Source organism: Rissa tridactyla, chromosome 6, assembly GCF_028500815.1.
Source record: "Rissa tridactyla isolate bRisTri1 chromosome 6, bRisTri1.patW.cur.20221130, whole genome shotgun sequence".
In the NCBI taxonomy this organism is placed as follows: Eukaryota; Metazoa; Chordata; class Aves; order Charadriiformes; family Laridae; genus Rissa; species Rissa tridactyla.
Window position 1 is genome coordinate 49103487 of NC_071471.1, and position 19004 is coordinate 49122490.

Consider the following 19004-nt stretch of genomic DNA (forward strand, 5'->3'; position numbering starts at 1 on the left):
ATTCTTACACTCAAGTGCAATGAGTTACCACATTAGATCAGACTGTACATAAGAGATGAACTCAGCTGGCCATTTATGTCTAAATAGCCAGCTTGAACTGCTAGCAGTAAAACCACGAAAACACACCAACATTTCAAATACCTAGCATTCTTAGAAGTTAGACTTGGTATACTATTGCAAAAAATGGTAGGGGGAGGAAAAAGATTTAATTTTCAACTGAAGCCATAACACATTGGCGGAGGGGGGAAACAACACAAAAAAACCCACCCCCAAACCCCCCAAACCAAGCCAACAAAACCCCACCAATAAATGTGGCTGAATGCACATACAATTTCTCAATTTGCATCAGTCTTTGAGACAAGAAAGTACGAGTGTATTTGAGACAATGCACACTATATTTGAGATTTATAGAGAAAATTTCAAGATTCTGCATTGTTTGTTTTTTCTTTTCTGTTGGCACAAATATCAAGGCAAGTGGGAAATTACAAATGTTCAAAAAAAGAAACCCACTATTTTTTTACCTTAGAGAAATATCCAACTAAATGGCAGCCTTTCTCATCATTTTTTGTAAGGACATAGAAGAGGAATGGTTCAACATCATAATACAAGGTTTTGTGGTCCAGAAAAAGCTTAGCTAACAAACAAAGGTTCTGACAATAAATTTTGCTCACGTTTCCATCAACCTAGAAAGCAAGACAGATGCAGTTATTTTCAATGCCACCAACATGTTAGGACAAAACAACTTCTTGATTCAATCATATCCTAGACGGAAACATGAACAAGATGGTGTTACAGGAAAAAGAACACATTAAGATTCAGAAGAGAAATGCCCCAGCTTCTTGTTAAATAAGAATTCTCCAGTTAGTACTAATTACTTTGCATTTGTAAGTATTCTCCGAGGATCTGGATTTATTAAACAAAGTAACTTCATCTTTTAATTGTTCAAGTGAGACTTACCTCTCCCACTTCATACCTGGAATGAAAATGAATGACTGGCAGACAAAAGTGTACTAGTTAAAACTACATTAAACTGTGGTTTGCTAGAAGGCAGTGGTGGTCAACAATAAAAAAATATCCCAAAACAATTAAGTGTATTATGTTAAATCCTTAAGGTGTAAGGCCAATGAATGAATTGCCAATTACACAGCAATCACAGCAATGTTTCAGATAAATTGGACAAGACAAGATTTCTATGGTACACTAAAACACTGTTGAGCAAGAGAAGTAAATTTTCAGGTTAAGTACTACAATTAGTCTAGGTATGTTACCAGTGTAAAGAGTCAAGCTGTGACTCAGACAGCTACAGAAAAGCCAGAGAGAGATGCAGATTTCCTGGATCAATTAGTTACTCCCTGAAAGGGAAGGCCCTGTCAAAGGCAACAGCATTTTTGAAGTAATCTTCTTAATGGAAAGGTTTGCTTGTACTTTGATAAAGTCACTAGCTGTATTTCATTCACAGACAGCCAAATGGTATGCACACCATGCCAAAAAAGAAGCCATATTCTATTCCAATTTGGTTTTAGTAAGAATCCTAGTTACAAATCTAAGTAAAACCCAACCTTTTGGATATATTTAAGGATTTCAAGGTGACTTCAGTAGTACAGTTGCATTATCTGGATTAAAGAAAAAAAAAAACACTTAATGGACAGCTACTGCTCCTAAAGACATCAGAACAAACTTTCATACAGTACTCAAGAACCTATAAAATACATTAAGCTGTCATACAACTCACTCCTTTCAAACTTATTAGCAAGTGTGCAAATTAAATGCAAACATTAACCAAGTAGAAATCATCACTGGGTAACCCATAAGCCTGAAAACCGAAATTATGTAAGCTATCTTTTCTAGTAAGAACATTTGTACAGAAATTTAAAGAACTCCTTGAATTCCAGGCAAACACAGCTTATTTATCAGTTTTAAATGTGGGGGTGGGAGGGTGGAAGGACTGCAACTTCAAAAGCAAGCATCTGTGAAAAGTTTCTTGCATACAGCATAGTAGTAAACTATGTCAAAGTCTTCCCTCAAATCTCTCAAAGTCATGCTCTGGGCAGAGGTACATAAATCTTAAATGCCAAACTCATTTCTATTTATCTCGAAAATGGAAAGCACAAAGAAAACTACAAACCCTTCATTCTGCCAAACAGAAAATGGGTACAATGAATTCCTGAAAGCATCTGTGACCCAGGACATCAACTGATGAGTAAGTTTCTACAGTTAACAGAGTAAAAACTGACATTAACCTTTGAATTAGAAAAAAACCACTTTATTCCGTAAGTCTTAACATAAGCACTTATTGAAGCACCTAAGAGAAAGGGAATGAAAGCAGTCAAGAAAGAGTCAGGACACTGCTTTCACATACACCTTGTCTTCTACGTGTTGTGTGGATCCCCCCTCACTGCCACACACACACACTTTTTTTTTTTTTTTTTAGGAAGTTTTTGTTCACACATTGGCAGTAGCTAACGAACATTAACTGGAAAACAGAATTCGCCTATTGTATGCTGCACAGCTCTTAATACCTGCTAATAGAGAAAATCTAAGTTCTTTTGGACTGACTAGGACAATTTTGTTTCTTGACACGAAAAGAGTTAAGTCTGTTTACAACTTAAGACTTTTGCTGGCAGATCTACAATCTTTATAAAAACTGCCCAAGTCAGGAAGGAAGAAATCTTGATGCAGATCGCTGATTTTTTTCGTTGCACAAAACCAGCCAAGTGAACCAAATATTAAGATCTTGTTCTAATTTAAGTAAGGACTTCAAGAATGCATCTACCATTGGTTGAAGAGATAATGGCCATGACCAAGCACGACAGACATTGATACAACATGAAAACACAAGTTTCAAGTAGAATCTATGATAACTGCTTAATTGCATGTATCAATATACACATCTAAACACTGCTGTTGATAAACAGCCTCAAAAAAAAGTCCTAGTAGCCCCAGCAGTCTTTTCTGTTAATGCAATCTGTAACAACTCTTGAGACACAGGAATGGCAAGGTTAATGCACAGCTTCAGTAACTGCAGGCATGCTATTTGAAACACAGAAATCTGTCGTCCAGGATATCCTTGCAAACCCCAAACTTTAACGGAAGTCACCTCACAAGAGAATAATTTAGATTATAAAGGAATACCTATCCACAAACTCAACTCTGGACTTTCTACATTAAAGGCAGTGTGTTCTGGCCAAAGTTGGACCAAACCTCTGTCATCCAACCAGAATGTTTCAGGGCAAGTTTCTCAGACAACAAAAAGGAAAGCAAAAACACTTAGTAGCTACATTTGTATTTTTAGGAAAACACACAAGAAACTACTTTTCTTGCTTTTACACATTGGAAGCATCTACAGTATGAAGTGTATTCTCCCTACACCCAAGATATTCAAATAGCCAGAAATGAATGGGTGCAAGAGGTACTTTTGCTGAGAGGGGAAACGCAATCCAGTCAAAGAGCTTCTATTGCAGTCCCCATCTAAGATGCATGCTACACAAATATCTTAAGAGGTTGGGTAACGCATGAAGCACAAGTAATGGAAGTAAGAATTGTGACAGAACAGGACAGGGAAGATGGACGTGGTTTTGCATTACAATCAAGGAAGTATTTAAATATATAAAGTTTTCACTAGTTCTACAACTCATCTGTAATGTTTACAAACCTGTTACTTTCAGAAACTTAGATTTTGATATACCCACCTCAAATACTGAAAGGTCATTTCTTCTGTAGATTTCATTGGCTGGAGGATGAAACCAGCCACATTTCTTTGAGTGCCTTAACAAAATGTTTTTACTTTTCATGTATTTAAGACAGAACTCACACAGGTAAAGCTTTGGTAATCTGTATGAAAATTAGAAAGATATTTTATACAAAAAATATGTTAAGTTCTGTAAACAAAAAAGGTTACCAGAAAGTGAAAAGCCCTCCCCATTTAAATATAAGGTACCACGAGTAAATGCTTCTTAAGTTTAAAAAAAAAAATAATAAAAAAATCATCACATTAGAGTAAATGATTAAACATACATATCACCCATTAAAAAAGAAAGGTAAGAAAAGATCATTTTCAATCAATCACAATGAACCTAATTCAATAAAGTTGAACTGTGGTCAGCTGTTTTGTGGTCCACCCTCAGCAGACCCCAGTTACTTCCCCGTTCCCACATTCCACTTAAGCTTTTGCTGTGGTGTCTAATTGAAGTAGCTACACTGGAGTCACACCTCAGAATTTCATCCTCCTTCTTCCAATAAAGAAAAGGAGGCACGCAGCAGAATATAGTGAGCCTCCTTGCCTTTAATTCTCCTTATTTTGTATGTGGGGAAGGCTAGGAGATAATGTTTCTTTCCACTGTCTTCAAAATACTTGGGTGGGACAGCAAACTGTAGTAGGATTGTACCCCCACCTACACTGTCACTTTACTTGAACACAGAAGCCCACTGAAACAGTTTGCATCTAGGCAAAAAGCCTCCCTTCCATACATCTCCATGACACAGGCAACGTAGATTACTGTAGTCATCTGGAAAGGATTCAGTTCAGACTACATGAAGTACCCACATGCCCCATGTAAGACAATGCTGACAAGTGTTCTACATACCAGAAACTGCTCCTTTCAGTGTATTTTATGGCTATTTACTTTCATTTTTAAATTACTGAAGCAATGGAAGACTATTTACTTTCATTTTTAAATTACTGAAGCAATGGAAGACTGTTGCAGAAATTAATTAGTCCACAAAATTTTAAAGCAGAGGAAAACCCTTATCTCCTCTGAAGCTACTGGCACATCCTAGGATCACATTGGGATCATAGCCATTATTCCAGTATTCTAAGATAGTTTATCAACAACATAAAAAGCAGTTTGAACTGTTTGTTCCATGATGTAATCCCACTGCACTCAGAGCCAAGAACTACACTGCCTCCTACAGATGCCATCCCATGTTGCCTCATACTAATTATCCATCATTATGCCTCTATCTGGGATTTATTTACTTGATGGAACACGTAACTCTCTCACAATATGACATAAATTGAGGGCATAAAAAAGTAACAGCAATAAAATATTAAAAGTACAAAAGCAGTGGTAGTAAGATGAAACAGAAACGCTCTCCACACTTTTTTTAGCCCATGATTTTCAAATTACCAATTCACAATATATCCCTCATTCCCATCACGCAAAAATTAGGTTATCAAGGAATGAGAAGGATGGAGACAAAAGGCAGTTTACAGTAATGCAATGCAAAGATATTTTGGAACGGGCCACATAACTTGGTTGCTTGCTATAGCAGTAGAGCTTGACAAACATACAGTTCTGAAAATCTCCATGTGTGCCATAGATCAAATCAATTCATAAAACAATTATTTTCAGCACATGCAAAAAATCAGCAGAGATCTGCTGAGCACACATACTAGTTCGGGCTCTCTGCCTGACTCCAAGGTGCACCCTGGCAAAGAAGGCCAGAAATGAGACACTGTTGCCCCAACTTGCTCACTTTGACTTTATTTATCTAGCATGTTCAGATTTATCCCAGGTCCCTAGAAAAAGGAGGTTAACAAATTCTGGATGACAAACAAGATTAATTGCTCTCAATGGCCAGAAGCTGGACATACCCGGTTGCAATGGTTTAAAAAAAAAAAAAATCAAAACAAAACAAACAAAAAAACCCACCACCAACAAAACAAACCAAACACAAACCAAACACAAAAAACGACACCCAAACAAAACCAAAACCAATAAAACAAACAAAACCATGCCAATACACACTGCAAGATTATGTTTATGCAGGATTAGGAAAATTGGTCTTTTTAATGTTTCTTTGATTAGAACTCACAAAAAAAAAAAAAAGACAAGACAAAAATCCTTGTTCTCACTTATAATTACAAAAGTATATTTACTTTTTAAAGTTGTAAATTATAAGTTATAAAAGAGTAAGAAAGTTACAATTATCACGCTAGTAAGAATTCCAACAATGTATCACAATCTTGACAACTCACTACCTTGCATATTCCTGTGGGTAAGGTGAAGAGTACCAGGTCTGGATCTCGTATTTTCCAAACTCAATCACTGAAGGGTATCGCCCACTTGTTTCACCAGTGTTTTTACACCCAATTTTCTGTCAGGTGCAATAAAAGCAATATATTAGTTATAGAAAAAGTAAAAGGAAAGTTAGCTTTATATCATCAGTTTCACCCAATGAAGGTGTGAGAAACCTGAAGTATTCAAATCAGTTGCTTAAGTTCTTTCAACCTGGAGCGAGAACAGCATTTGCCAACACCCAAATATAAGCAGCGAAAATTTCTTTCAAGGTGCCAAACAACTAAACATGAAGGTAAGCAAGCAGGGTTTACAAGTAAGTGCATACAAATAGATGGTGCACAACCTAGCCAAATAAAAGGGACAACTGCCCCAGTTCTCCCACAGTATCTAGTGCGAGAATTTCTCTACAGTTCTGGTTCAAACTCAAAGCTGTCGTTTTATCAAAACAATAAGGGAGAAGGCATCAGCAGAACCCTTCTAGAGTCCTTGGAATTCACCTCATAACAGTCAACAATATACTAACACACACTAATCTCAACTATTACACTGAAATTGAGCTGATCAGAAAATGATTGCTGGACTCTAAAGGGCTGGTGAAATACAAACAAAGAAAAGGAGGCGGGGGGGTAATTTCAATGCCATAAATTTTTGAAATCTTAGCACCTAACATTTTGGACTGCATACGAAAGACAAAGAAAGGAGGAGGTAGGAACTATTTCCAAAGCAAATGGAAGTACAAACTAATAATGAAGCTGAATCTTTAAACTTGGTTTGAGTTTGTTGGTTAACATGCTCTGAATTAAGACTATAAAAAGGTCACTGCATTGACCCATAGCAGGTAATAGCAATTCTTGTACACTAAACCTGAAAAAAATTAAGTGACTTCCCCTACCGAAAAAAGTACAAGACACACTCATTTATGATGTAATTTTATAAAAAGCAGCAGTTGAAACATAACATGCACCTCCCTTCTGACCCAGGTTCTCAAAGACACTGGTTACTCATTTCATAGACACAGAAAAGTAAAAGTCTGTTTTGCTATAGGAATTTTTAGCTGCCAAGTCCAGCTTACTTGGCAAAAAAACCAAACAAACAATAAAACAAAAACAAAACAAAAAACCACAAAACAAAACCAAAAAACCAAAGCAGCTCAGTCTCCACAAGCTTTAGGATTACCACTATATACCTTAAAGAGCAGCATTAACACCTGCTGGTGTAAGCAATTCTAGACAGATTCAACTCAAAGATTTTCGCTGCTAGAAAAAGTCTACAGTACTTAAACTCAAAGTGTGTTAAATCGTGAAATAAAGTTACAAACTCACTAAACCTAGTTTCTTACAAAACAGTACTTACTGGGACAGACTTAAGTTTTCACAGTGGCTGCTTTATCCACATAGGAAAATCATCGCGCACATTCTTACCAACGAACACCCTCTCAGTCCTGACCAGGATGCCAACTATGCTTAATCTCTACGCTTAATCAGTGGTAGTCCTGTGTCCGAAATACTCAAGTATATCTTTCAAAATCTATCTCAATTGTCACTTATCATCTGACCCATTCCAGTGTGATGCCTTGTCTCCACTCTGGGAGAATTTAACTGCATATACAGTGTCTCACAAATTAAATTCACAGCAAGCATGACACATTGGATCAAATGGAATATATTAAAAATGAAGATGAACAGACATATGAAAATGAACCGAGTTTTTATTTACAGAAATAACTACATTTTATGCGACATGATTCTTACCTCCAGGGAAAGTTCTCGAGCCTGCTTAAATACTTCCAAATCCTCCTGTGTAACAGTGTCCTTGCTTCCCACCAGAAATACATCCGTATTTTCTTGTTTGATGCTTAGTTTGATTTCAGTATCTGTTATTTAAAACCAGCAAAAAGTTTATTCAGACATGAAGGTTACATGTGCCTTACCAAAGTGGTACTCCTAAATAGGATTGTAGCAACTATGGCTGTTATAACTCCCCATTTTAACTACATTTGAGATTACTAAGTAGCAGAAATGAAACCTGCCCCCCTTCTTGTTTTGTAGTTTGCTGTTGCATGAGCTATTTTTGGTATTCACTTGCCTGTCTGTATAAGCCTTTACAGTCCAGTTCTACTAAATGAGTTTTGAACCTCGTGAAATGGAATATATTCTATCACTAGAACTATGCCACTTGATAAATTCCAGTATACTCTACAAGGTAAAAATAAAAATAAGAGAAAAAAAAGTTGCCCTTAGAAGTTGGAGACCAATGCTAAACTAAGTCTACATTCAAACATTATATATTTTTTCTTAAATAAAGTAATTATAAAAAAAGGTAGCTCACAGCAGTACAGATCAAGTGTTGTGGAGACTGCAGCAGGATGGAATTGTTCATGAAAAAGCAATGGAGCAGACGGAAATGAATTGAAATGCCCACCATTATGAGCACTGACAGCACACAATCATGATGACAGCACTACTGCCAAAGAAAGGGCAGGGGAAGAATAAGGAAGTAGCATGAACAGTGGCTACTCATGCGGTACTACACAGCCATAAGCAACATCATGAAGGCATCTGGGGCTCCTAGTGTCACTACATATGCAAAAAATAATAAAAAGGTGGTGTGGTATTAGTCAGAAAAAACATTTTGGAGATTTAGTCAGCATTAGATAAAAGGTCAAAGTTTCGTTGCTTTTGTATGAAAGTGAAGTAAGAACAAGAGATACAGCTAAGACCTATGTGACAATATAAGAATTTTGGTTTTGGACGGGACGCAGGTTTGGTTGGCGCTTTGACCTTTGCTTACCATCATCCTGATCAGGTTTAATCCTTCCGTCTGCCAAGCTCCCCTTCCCTGGTGAGGGGGTCCCCATCTGAGGGGTCACTTTATACTTTAATCTGCCTACAATCCTGTGCTTTTTAAGGAAAGTTGTTCTCTTGAGGCAAGCAATTGCTTTAAAAGCATGTCCTCTAGACACACCCCATCCAGAGGTACAGGCATGAGAAATAAACCTACTCCTAACCTCTTTCTTTCCATAGAAATGGCTATTAGATTTTGATGTGGAAGATAATTCTGGTTTACAACGCAAACGCTTGGGTGGCGCATAGCTTGGGTGTCCCTTTTTTCGGGACTGTCCCTGAGTGGTATAGATATGAGAGAGTCCATCAAAGAGTCCCTTTAGCTGACTATTACTAGGAAGACTACTAAAGGAGGGTACGCTTGACTGACTGGAAGAACTTTGGGGAGAGTTAGAAGAAGTGGAAGTGCTGGATTTTTGCGAACTGGGGCTCTGACCAGAGATGGGGGTTGGGGGTAGAAGTGAAGAAGGTGGAGGTTTTAGCTTTCGTGTGGTACCTGTAGCCAACACAAGAGAAGTGCATGACTGTTTCTGAGAGACCTTTTTCCTTGGACGATAGTGCTTTGAAAAGTCTATTATTTCACCTCGTGATCTGCGACCATCAGGTGATGGTGTAAAGAACTTAGTAAGGCCATCAATAAGCCCTTTGGTTTTCTTGTTAACTTTAAGTGTAGAGGCAGATATGTAGGTGGAGGTGGTGGTGATTTTGGTGGTGGCACCAGGCCGAGTGGGGTCTGTAACAGGCAATCTGCTGCTTGAATCCTTCACAGATGCAGCATGACCAGATGAAGGTGTGGTACAGACTTTAGTCTTTTGACCCCTACCAGGTGACCCCCTTCCTGTGAATGCATTCACGGATCCTTCATCACTGGTTACAGACCTATGCAAAAATTTGGAAAAGAAAAAATCAGCATTAAAAATCTGTAACTACTGCCAAATAGTATCACAGTGTATACAAGTTACTTATGCCACTGTACTTAAAAATCTTTCAAGAAAATTAAAGACATATGCACTCTGGAAGTATATTTCACACCATGACATAACATCCAACTTCCCCTCCCCCCCCCTTTTTTCTTTCTGTCCCCCACCCCCTTTTCCTTAAAAGATGGTCCACAGTACATACAAATAGAAGCAGCTGGGATAACAAGATATCCCAGTATACAGCCTCCCCATCTACTTTTAGGCATGGCAAAAGTGTGCTGCTTTGGAGAAAAACATCAATGCATTGTGTCTGAGTACAGTAACTGCTATATCACCATAGAGTTCATTTTACACACGAAGGAGATGCACATGTTCAGTGTTAATATATTACTGTATACCAAATCACTTAACTTCAGACTACATTTGCTTAAACTATAGAGAAAGTTTACTAGTCCTTTAAAGCAATACAGTCAGTTTTCAAGAAACTGCTGTTTTTTCCACACTCTCATTGGATTACGTATGTCAGCAATAGCACTGAAAACTACTGCCCAAGACCTAAAAGCAAAATGAGGTAGTTTATGAAAAGCATTACAACAAAACCGAAGAAACAGACTCTGTTTTCTTTAGAAATTGTAACAATCACAAATATAAAAATAGCACAGGAAGCGAAAAAGCAAAACTATAAGACCAAGCTGTGTTTGTAGAAAAGCTGTAAATCAATCAGGTCTAACATGGAAGGTGTTAAGAAGGAAGAGTGGTGAATGTTATTTAAATACTAGAAAGAAAAATGGCATGCTGAAAGCCAACATTTGTGACAGCAAAAGTACAGGTTTAGCTGGTCGCTAATGACTGAAGAGAGGAACAACATGGAAAGATATGCTGAAGAGTAGTACATTGTAAGTATATAGAAACAGAACATTTAAAAATATTTGTAGTAAAAGAAACTGGTATCAAAAGGCACAATCAAACTGCAAATCCAAACAAAGCTACATAGTTGCATCAAATGCTTCCATTCCCTTTTCCATCCTGCTCTTTGAAGTTAGCTTATTTGCAGCAGAGATTTTTCTTCCACAGATTTTGCCTTCTTAATTGAGATGCTGAAGTAATTAATTCCAACAGGTCACTTCCAATTACAGATTGAACAGCCTGGGGCTACCATCTGGTTTACTGAACTCCAAGGGCCCACCAGTTTAAGAACTAGCCCCCTTTCCATTCGCACATCCTTAAATTTGGTTAGCTCCTAAGAGGCAACAAACCCAAAAACTTCTGAGTCTTTTGAATCCTTTGGTGCCATAAGCTGAAGTCCATCACAGGATCTATTCTTACTACCAGATGTAGTAATCACCATCAGTGCCAGAGGCCAACGCACACGTGGTTTTAGTTAATCCTACACAGTAATTTGACTGTGAAGGGCTTCCTACAGATGGTCAACAGGCAAAAAATTATTCCAGTACTACTGGGCAGATTTTCTTTGTACTACACAAAAAGAACTAAGTGGCATAGGCTAACATTCCTTTATTTCATGTGACCGCATGCTTTTATGTTGTGAAGAAGACAACCACACTGTTGTCTTCTGTACCCCATCATCACTTTTAAATGGGATTCTATGAGGAAGAGTCTCTTCTCATCTCACCTCCTAACCATTATTTTTCCAAAACACGATTACTTTGTTTTATATCTATATTAGACATTCAAGTAATAGAAAAGTGCCCACAGTATTGCAAATACTTATTATATAAAGAACGTCCCCCAAATACTATGCTAACATGTTCATGTGGCTCACGTGCTACAAAGAAAATAAAATCCTCATAAAATATTCATAATCATCATCCAATGCTAAGAGAACTTCTGCATCCTTTCATATGACATTTATTTTAAAAGCTGCAGCTCAGAATCCCATTAACAAGATGCAACAGTAAAACCCTCACAACGTTTCCCACCTTTCTTTTACATGTATGAGGAAGGAAGAGAAGCAAAATTACTACATCAGACAGATATTCCTCCTAAATTCACTGTGAGAATCCAAATCAGGGACATGTTTTTAGAGAAGTAAGATGGCAGTACTGTAGTAGAAATCCAGTTGAAGGCTTACAAGTTTTCAAAGGGATAAAGCCAGAGGTGTAGCTAGAGATATAGGGAATATTTTTATTATGCACACAAAATAATATATAGGAATCTCAGTTAAAACACTGAAAGTTGTATGGTTATTTGAATGACCTTCAAATTCCTAAGTTATGTGGTCAGGAGGAGAAAGAAGAAGTAAAAAAATGTTTCACCCACTCTTCCTTTAACAGCATGCTCTCATGAGCCACTACAACTACATCTTTTACTTTCATGTAGTTCCACACTTCATCTTTGTCCTGTACTACTTTCCTAGAGCAGCATACACTGAACTTTAGGACAAGGACAAAAGAACCTTGCAGAGAGAGGGGACAGAGAATATCGCAAGTTGTACAGCACCAAATACATCAACTTGACTAGTGGGCCGTACTCTAGTACTGTACTGCAAGTATATATTTTTTGTCCTCCTGTTTTTACATGTTGGCTCCACTTGCTCCAGAAATCCATATTTAGCAAAATGCAAAGTTTTATGGCAGCTACTGTGTAACACTGAAGAATACCAGACAGGTGTTTATTGAGAAAAATGGTTGGGTAACAGCCACATGACAGAATGAGTAGTAGATAGAGCCAGAAAGCTTTTCAGCTGCTAAGTTGACATGGCCAAACAGATAGTTAAAACAGAAGGAGAAGAAAGACGTATGTGCACAGGAACATGTGATGGAGGGCAACACGCTACTGGAGCTAACACAGAATCTGTTCCTGTTTAACATTCGGTGTAATGTCAACTCAGCATTTGGATGCTACTTAAACAATCCTCCAACCAAGCCTTAAGATGTCCAACTACAGTGTTCCCTGGAAAGACAGATGCCAGAAGAATTACAGCACTCTCTTGTCTTAGATAAACACATTCCTGAGAAGCAAGACGAATTGCAACCTTTTTCCCTAGTAACCAGTGGCAGCTTAACAGCAGAATTCAAGTAATAATTTTTTCCAGAGTACCACTGAAACCAGAACTTCCGTAGTACTTGCATAGTTTGCTTTTTAGAATGGGTTTTGTGAGCAGATATTAACTAGTAAAGTAATTTTTATACAACTTTTGAACAGGTCTTTGAGCAGAACAGTCTCCTGAAGTTGGATAAACATAACTCACTATTATAGATACCCACATAGTATGGGTTCTGTATGTACTTCAATTATTTGAAGTTACACTTAGAAGACAGCTGTGACAAATGTTATCACACATACTTTCATTTGCATCTGCTCTGGGTACAAGTTTTGTTAAAAAATTATGGTATCTAGAAAAGTTAAGTTACAGCAAGTTTTTCATCGCTTTCTCACACGACGTAAAAGTACCCATTATAATTAAGAAGGTTTTTGCCATTGGGCTGAAAGGCATATACTAAAATACTCGTCACCTACTTTTCCCAACTTGAAATAGAGTTTAAAAAACGTAGTTGAACCTGCATCAACTCTTAACTGACTACATTCTCAGAAACATTAAAAAAAACCCCAAAACCACAAACAAACAAAAACCAAAACCTACAACATTCGTTGCTTTAATTTATTTTTCGGTCGTCCAATAGGTTTTGCATATCGTCGCCTTATTTGTGCGGCTTTCTCATGAAGCAGCTTTCTCCCTTTCTTCTTTGGTCTACAGACCTGGCAAATCCACATCCCTACATAAAGGAAAAAAAGAGTTTAATTGTACACAGTTTATTTAATCTGTACTGCAGGTGTCTACTGTGATACATGCCAAGTACACAAGGTCCACAGATTGTCTTATGAACAGGACATAGGGAAGGGGAAGTGGACAGAGAAAAGTGATCTACTTCTATCTACACGCGGAAATTTTTGGAAGCAAAGTGCTCATGGAAAGGATTAAAAAAAAAAAAAAGAGGCAGCAAGGATCACAGAAAAGATCATAAGCAAATGGGTTCTTAGAAGAATTTCTGTTCTAGCTTGTCCCTCCTTATACAACTTAGATCTTTCTTCAGACACAAGAAAGACGGGGAAAAAGTTACGTGTGTATTACAAAGCAATCTAAGCTATAGCACGCTAAAGAAAATACCATATCACACCTAGCTATATTTATTTTAATATGCAACAACTTGAATTTGGCATCCTTTTAATGTTAGATGACCATGTCTGAACATTTATTTATCACAGATAAGGCTGGAGACTTGGTGGGGGCGGGGCGGGGGGGGCCGCAGCGGAAATAAAAGCTGGAAAAAGTCTTGAGGGTAACTTAAAGATTAAATAGGGAAAGCCATGAAGATGCAAGAGCAGAAGTGAGAGGTGCTATATATCAGAAATCTAGAGATTATAGAACCTGAAGACATACAGGTGTTTTGTTTGTTCATCTGTTTTTCTAAATTACTCTTACAAATGGCACAAAGAAGCGGGCTCTTTCACTTGCTCTAAGGATTTCTTTGTCAGTGTACATACTCCAAACATTTTAACAGCCTTCATAAAACTTCACCTTCAATAAATTGGCCAACAAATCAATACACAGTGAACTCCTCTAGTCAACTGACCACAGACCCTTACTATTTTCCTGAGAAAAAAATCTCAAGTAAAGAAAAATAAAGTATTGGCTTTGACATGACTGAAATAATACTGTTTACCAAGGCAAACATAATTAGCATGCTCAAGAACTTTTTGTCACTTAATATAAGAAAAGACTGTGAATGGAAGTATTTTCATTGAAAGGATTTTTATTATCACCTTTTGGCATTCGGGAAAGTGGTGGGTCACAGCACTCCATGTGGAACCCTCTATCACAAGAGTCGCAAAAAAGCATGTTATCCTGAAGGGGAGGTGAGGGGAGGGGGATGGGGAAGGAAGAGGAAGAGGAAAAAAAGACTTAATACAGCATTGCTTGAAGTTGTACATCAGTGATTTCTATTTACACATGTGCTAAGTATAGAGCTAAGGTAAACAAAGAAGAGTCAGATAACACTCAACAGTCCAACTTACTGCATTTTTGCCTTGGATCCTACATGCACTGCATGTCTTGCATTCAATACACTGCCATCTTAAGGCCTTCACATTTGTTGTTAACTCAGGACAGAATTTCAAACATGATGGATGTCCTAAAAAAACCAAAATATTTAAAGCTTGAGATTTGAGATTGGTAATATTGATTCTTAAATTTAACAGGATGTAGTCAGCACGACCAGAACCCTGCAAGCACCAGCTGTGAACTTTGCAATACATTACTTAACTCATCTACTTCATACAAAGATACTGAATAACTACCATAAAACTCATTTATGAGGACAGGTAGAAAGTTGACTTCTACCGTAAATTACACCTTTGAATGGTCTACACAAGCACTTAAAATTGAATTTTTATTTTCACTCTTATTTCCACAGCATATTAAACTGCCATTGGTTCTGAAAAAAGTGTTGACCCCAACTCCCTTTTCATAGCAGTGCAACATGAACAGAGGAAACCTTTAGGTAAAACCGTACTAGTTATTTTTCCAAACAAACTAAGTATCTACCAGAGAAACTTAATAGTCAAACTATATGCATTTTTTATTACAACTTAGTTATATACAAAGAACAATTTCAAGGCAGCAAGAAAAAAAAAAAAAAAAAGAAGTGAAGCAGGCAACTGGCACAAGAAAAGCTTACTGTAAAGGAAGATTTAAAACAGTGGCAGGGAGAAAGAGTAGCTAAACGACCATCTCCCATGAAACTGTATTTTATTCCTTGGCAGGACCATCCTCTTTTCATAGCCTACTTGGCTTTTCCAATTAATACAAAGTATCAGATAACTGAACACATACAACACCTTAGGCAATACTGGCAATGATATTTTACGTCTTCAATAACCTCAATTGAGTGTACCCTTAATCCAGAAAAGATAAAAGCACTGCTAAATAGAAAGGGATAAGCCTCCCCAGGAAAACACTTTTTGACAGTGTTATATTCACAGATTATCAAGAACATCAACCCACAAGTTGTGAGGAGAGATAAGAATCCTTGATGCTGTGCTGCACTTATAGATGGCTGCAGTGATGTGATGCACATGAAGAATGCTTTCTTCTCACTATCAGAGTCAGGGCACATGCTTTCTTCCAGGCAATGGTCTGGTCATTGTGATCCAGGCTTTCTCCATCCACTGTTTCTCAGTCCAAGACTGAGTTAAATCACCACAAACAAGAATACAGGCTAATCCACAAGCATTTGCTATTTTTGTCTTCTAACAGACTGAGGCATGAACGGCAAAGATGACTGATGGAATGCAAAAACCACTTTAATAAATGCAAATTTCAGATTTTATTTCCTTTCATTGTATGTACCCAAGGCTTAATCCACTTTTTGTTAAACTTTAAAAGACAACTTAAATTGTGTAAATATCCTCAAAATAAAATGCAGGAATATAATATATTGGTAAAGAACAATCAATAATAAATTCAAAGAGTAGTTTCAAAACCAAAGATATTGAAAAAGCATTGCCATTTGATTCTTAGCAAACAGTTTAAGATACATTAAAAAAATTTTGTGGTTAAAGTCAAGTATGCACATGAAAGTGACTATTTTTCTTGAAAGTGGTAAATATACTCTGTTACTGCATAGTTGAGTTCGATGCTACACTGTTCCCTTCACTAAAGCTTAACAAGTGCTTCATTTAAAAAACATACGCTAAGAAATAAGAAAAAAGCTCCCTAGAGTGGCTAATATTAATAATCAATATCACAGAAAGATTTATTTCATCAACCATGAATTAACAACTATATTAGCACATTAAAGTGTAATCATAAACCAATTACCTCCACATAAGTACATTTAATTCCAGTTATCTACCCTGCACAGAAGTGATTTACTTCAACAAGCAAGTAAGCTGTGGTTCAAATTGTTGATTTTAACTTTGCCTTAAGTAAATAACTGAGAAGCGTAATCAGAAGAAAATTCCATTCTCACTGCTTGATAACTATGCACAGATTAGGTGTAACAGGGTTACTTTATTTCTGTGTTATCTACCAACATAACATTTCTCATTCAAGCAATTACACAGCTCGCATAATAAATTTATTATCCTTAAGTTTTAGATTTTACTATCAGACAAAAATTCAAGAAAAAAAAATCCATTGGTATAATATATGAAGATTCTGCCTGCAACTCCGTATCCTTGAGCCACAAGTAACTAGAGGCTGGAAGAGTGCAAATGGGAATCATCACTATGCATTTGCCATGTTCTTTCACTGCCTTTCCTAGGAATGGAATAGCAGAGACAGCGCGGAAATTTTCAAATTTCAAAATACCATGTGGTATTGTTCGTTAAAAGTTGATAATATTTACACTCTTCAAATTGACACAGTGCAAATGTAACCATTACAAGTGGAGGGTAATGCCTACCAGACATGAAGTGGTTATCAACACAGGTTTCACTTTGAAAAGGGACTCTGTTTAACTACTTTCATAGTTTAACAATTTTCTATAGTCAGTCAGAAACCCTGTGACCTTCACTGATTTTACAGCTGGTTTCTTTAAATTTGAAAGAGTTAAAGAGGGAAAGCGTGTTTCTGGCTTCAAAATTCACAGTATTTCAGCTCTGACTGATCTAAACTGAAATCAAGAACATACTATCTTCTCCATATCCAGAAGGAGATATATTGCCAAGAGGTTTACAACACTTGATCAATCTCTAGTTTGAAGTGTTTCAGATGGTAATTTCTCACGGTTCAATCACCTGACTTTCTTTTAAACCTCAGCAGCATCAATATTTTAACGTAGCACACAAGTTTAACAGATTACTGGAAATTTAGTGGTTTAAAAGCTGACAATTTCCACCAGGAATACATATATAGGCTTAAAGTTATTAAAAATTAGATGCTTTAAAATTCATTTGTATCTCCCCCCAGTTAGAAAAGGTTAAGATTTGTGATACGTTGATGTGGCAGAAAAAGGTGAGATCAAGAAGTAAAACCAGAATGTCTCACTCCTTTGTGATCGAAGGCAATTCTTTTAACGTGCCCAATTTTGTTTCCTTGTTGCGAATTTAGGCCTTGTTTATTCTCCAAAGGATTTCACAAAACAACTAGTCTTTTAAAAAAGAACAAGCATTATATCAGTGACAACAATTATGTACAGTGCTATATTAGATATGCTAATATCTCCAGTTATTTTTAAGTTTGATACAAATATTGGGAACTAATGTATGAGATAATTCACAAAAAAAAACCCCCTTGTGTTTGATAACCTTTTAGGTAGAAAGCATTATTATTTAGGATGACTTTTAGCTACGAGCACAGAGATCAGTGCACCTATCTTCAGGCACGTAGTAGGTTTTTCAACCCTCAGGTTTCCTATTTTATCTAACTAGACAACATCCTCTCACAGACAGTAATATCAAGACAATTTCCATAGTCCCTTATTCTTAAAGCGTACCCTAAATCTCCTTTATAAAGCAATCTCTGCACAGTTGTGGCAGTGTGCTCTCCCCTTTTCCCCCCTCTAGCTCCTGCTCAAGCCATGGCCATCAGCGGGAGTTGTTATGAGTCGCACTTGAACTGTGGGAGATGGCTGGCAACATTACCAAAACACTGTCTGGAGTGGGAACCTAGGTATCTTGTTCCCATGAGAATATGACTATAGGTCAATTATCTTACTCCATAAATAGCGGACAGCCCAAGAGCCCTTTGAGCTCTCCTGCACGGCAGCGGGCTGCACGACAGGATCTGCCCTTGAGTGGGGACGCTCGCTTAAGGTTCTTCTCCTCAAGATTGAGAGATTCCTTGTCGCAACAGATTCTCGGTAAGTGACTAATAGCATGCTAAACTTTGAAATCTTAGCTAAGTGATATAAGGATTGATTGTGCATATATAATCCTTTAGACATAAACCACTGACCAAGTCTGGGACTAGGATTGGATCCAGCCACACCTAGCCTCCTCTCTGAGAAGGAGTTTAGAAAGCAATGGGGTCCTTTCTGAACCTTGTGACTCAACGGGAGGGTCTCCCTGAGAGCCTGTCTGACCCTGGCCTCTATGCAGTAAATAATCAAGTGTACCCTGGCATCGAATCTCGTAAAACATTGTCGCGTTCACGACTAACTTGGTTAAATCACTGTTTTATGTTAATAAACATTTCACTACTTCTCTGTTACAACTGAAGTTATTCACTCCGCCCGCGACAACAGTCCTTTCGAAAC

At 37.3% G+C, this 19004-nt stretch overlaps 1 protein-coding gene across 6 annotated transcripts in view; it reads right to left on the reverse strand.

Annotated features, from left to right (window-relative positions):
* The window catches only part of KAT6B (lysine acetyltransferase 6B), a 128063-nt gene that overhangs the window by 45458 nt on the left and 63601 nt on the right, over positions 1 to 19004 (reverse strand). For 3 of the 6 annotated variants that reach the window (XM_054204523.1, XM_054204522.1, XM_054204521.1), the window contains exons 4-11: positions 14821 to 14936; positions 14569 to 14650; positions 13388 to 13520; positions 8811 to 9742; positions 7772 to 7893; positions 5981 to 6096; positions 3690 to 3831; positions 522 to 683 (exon numbers count right to left, since the gene is read on the reverse strand). In XM_054204523.1, coding sequence (XP_054060498.1) covers positions 522 to 683; positions 3690 to 3831; positions 5981 to 6096; positions 7772 to 7893; positions 8811 to 9742; positions 13388 to 13520; positions 14569 to 14650; positions 14821 to 14936 — 1805 coding nt within the window. The remainder of the gene's footprint in view (positions 1 to 521; positions 684 to 3689; positions 3832 to 5980; positions 6097 to 7771; positions 7894 to 8810; positions 9743 to 13387; positions 13521 to 14568; positions 14651 to 14820; positions 14937 to 19004) is intronic. The other 3 variants (XM_054204528.1, XM_054204524.1, XM_054204527.1) reach the window with 3 other exon arrangements.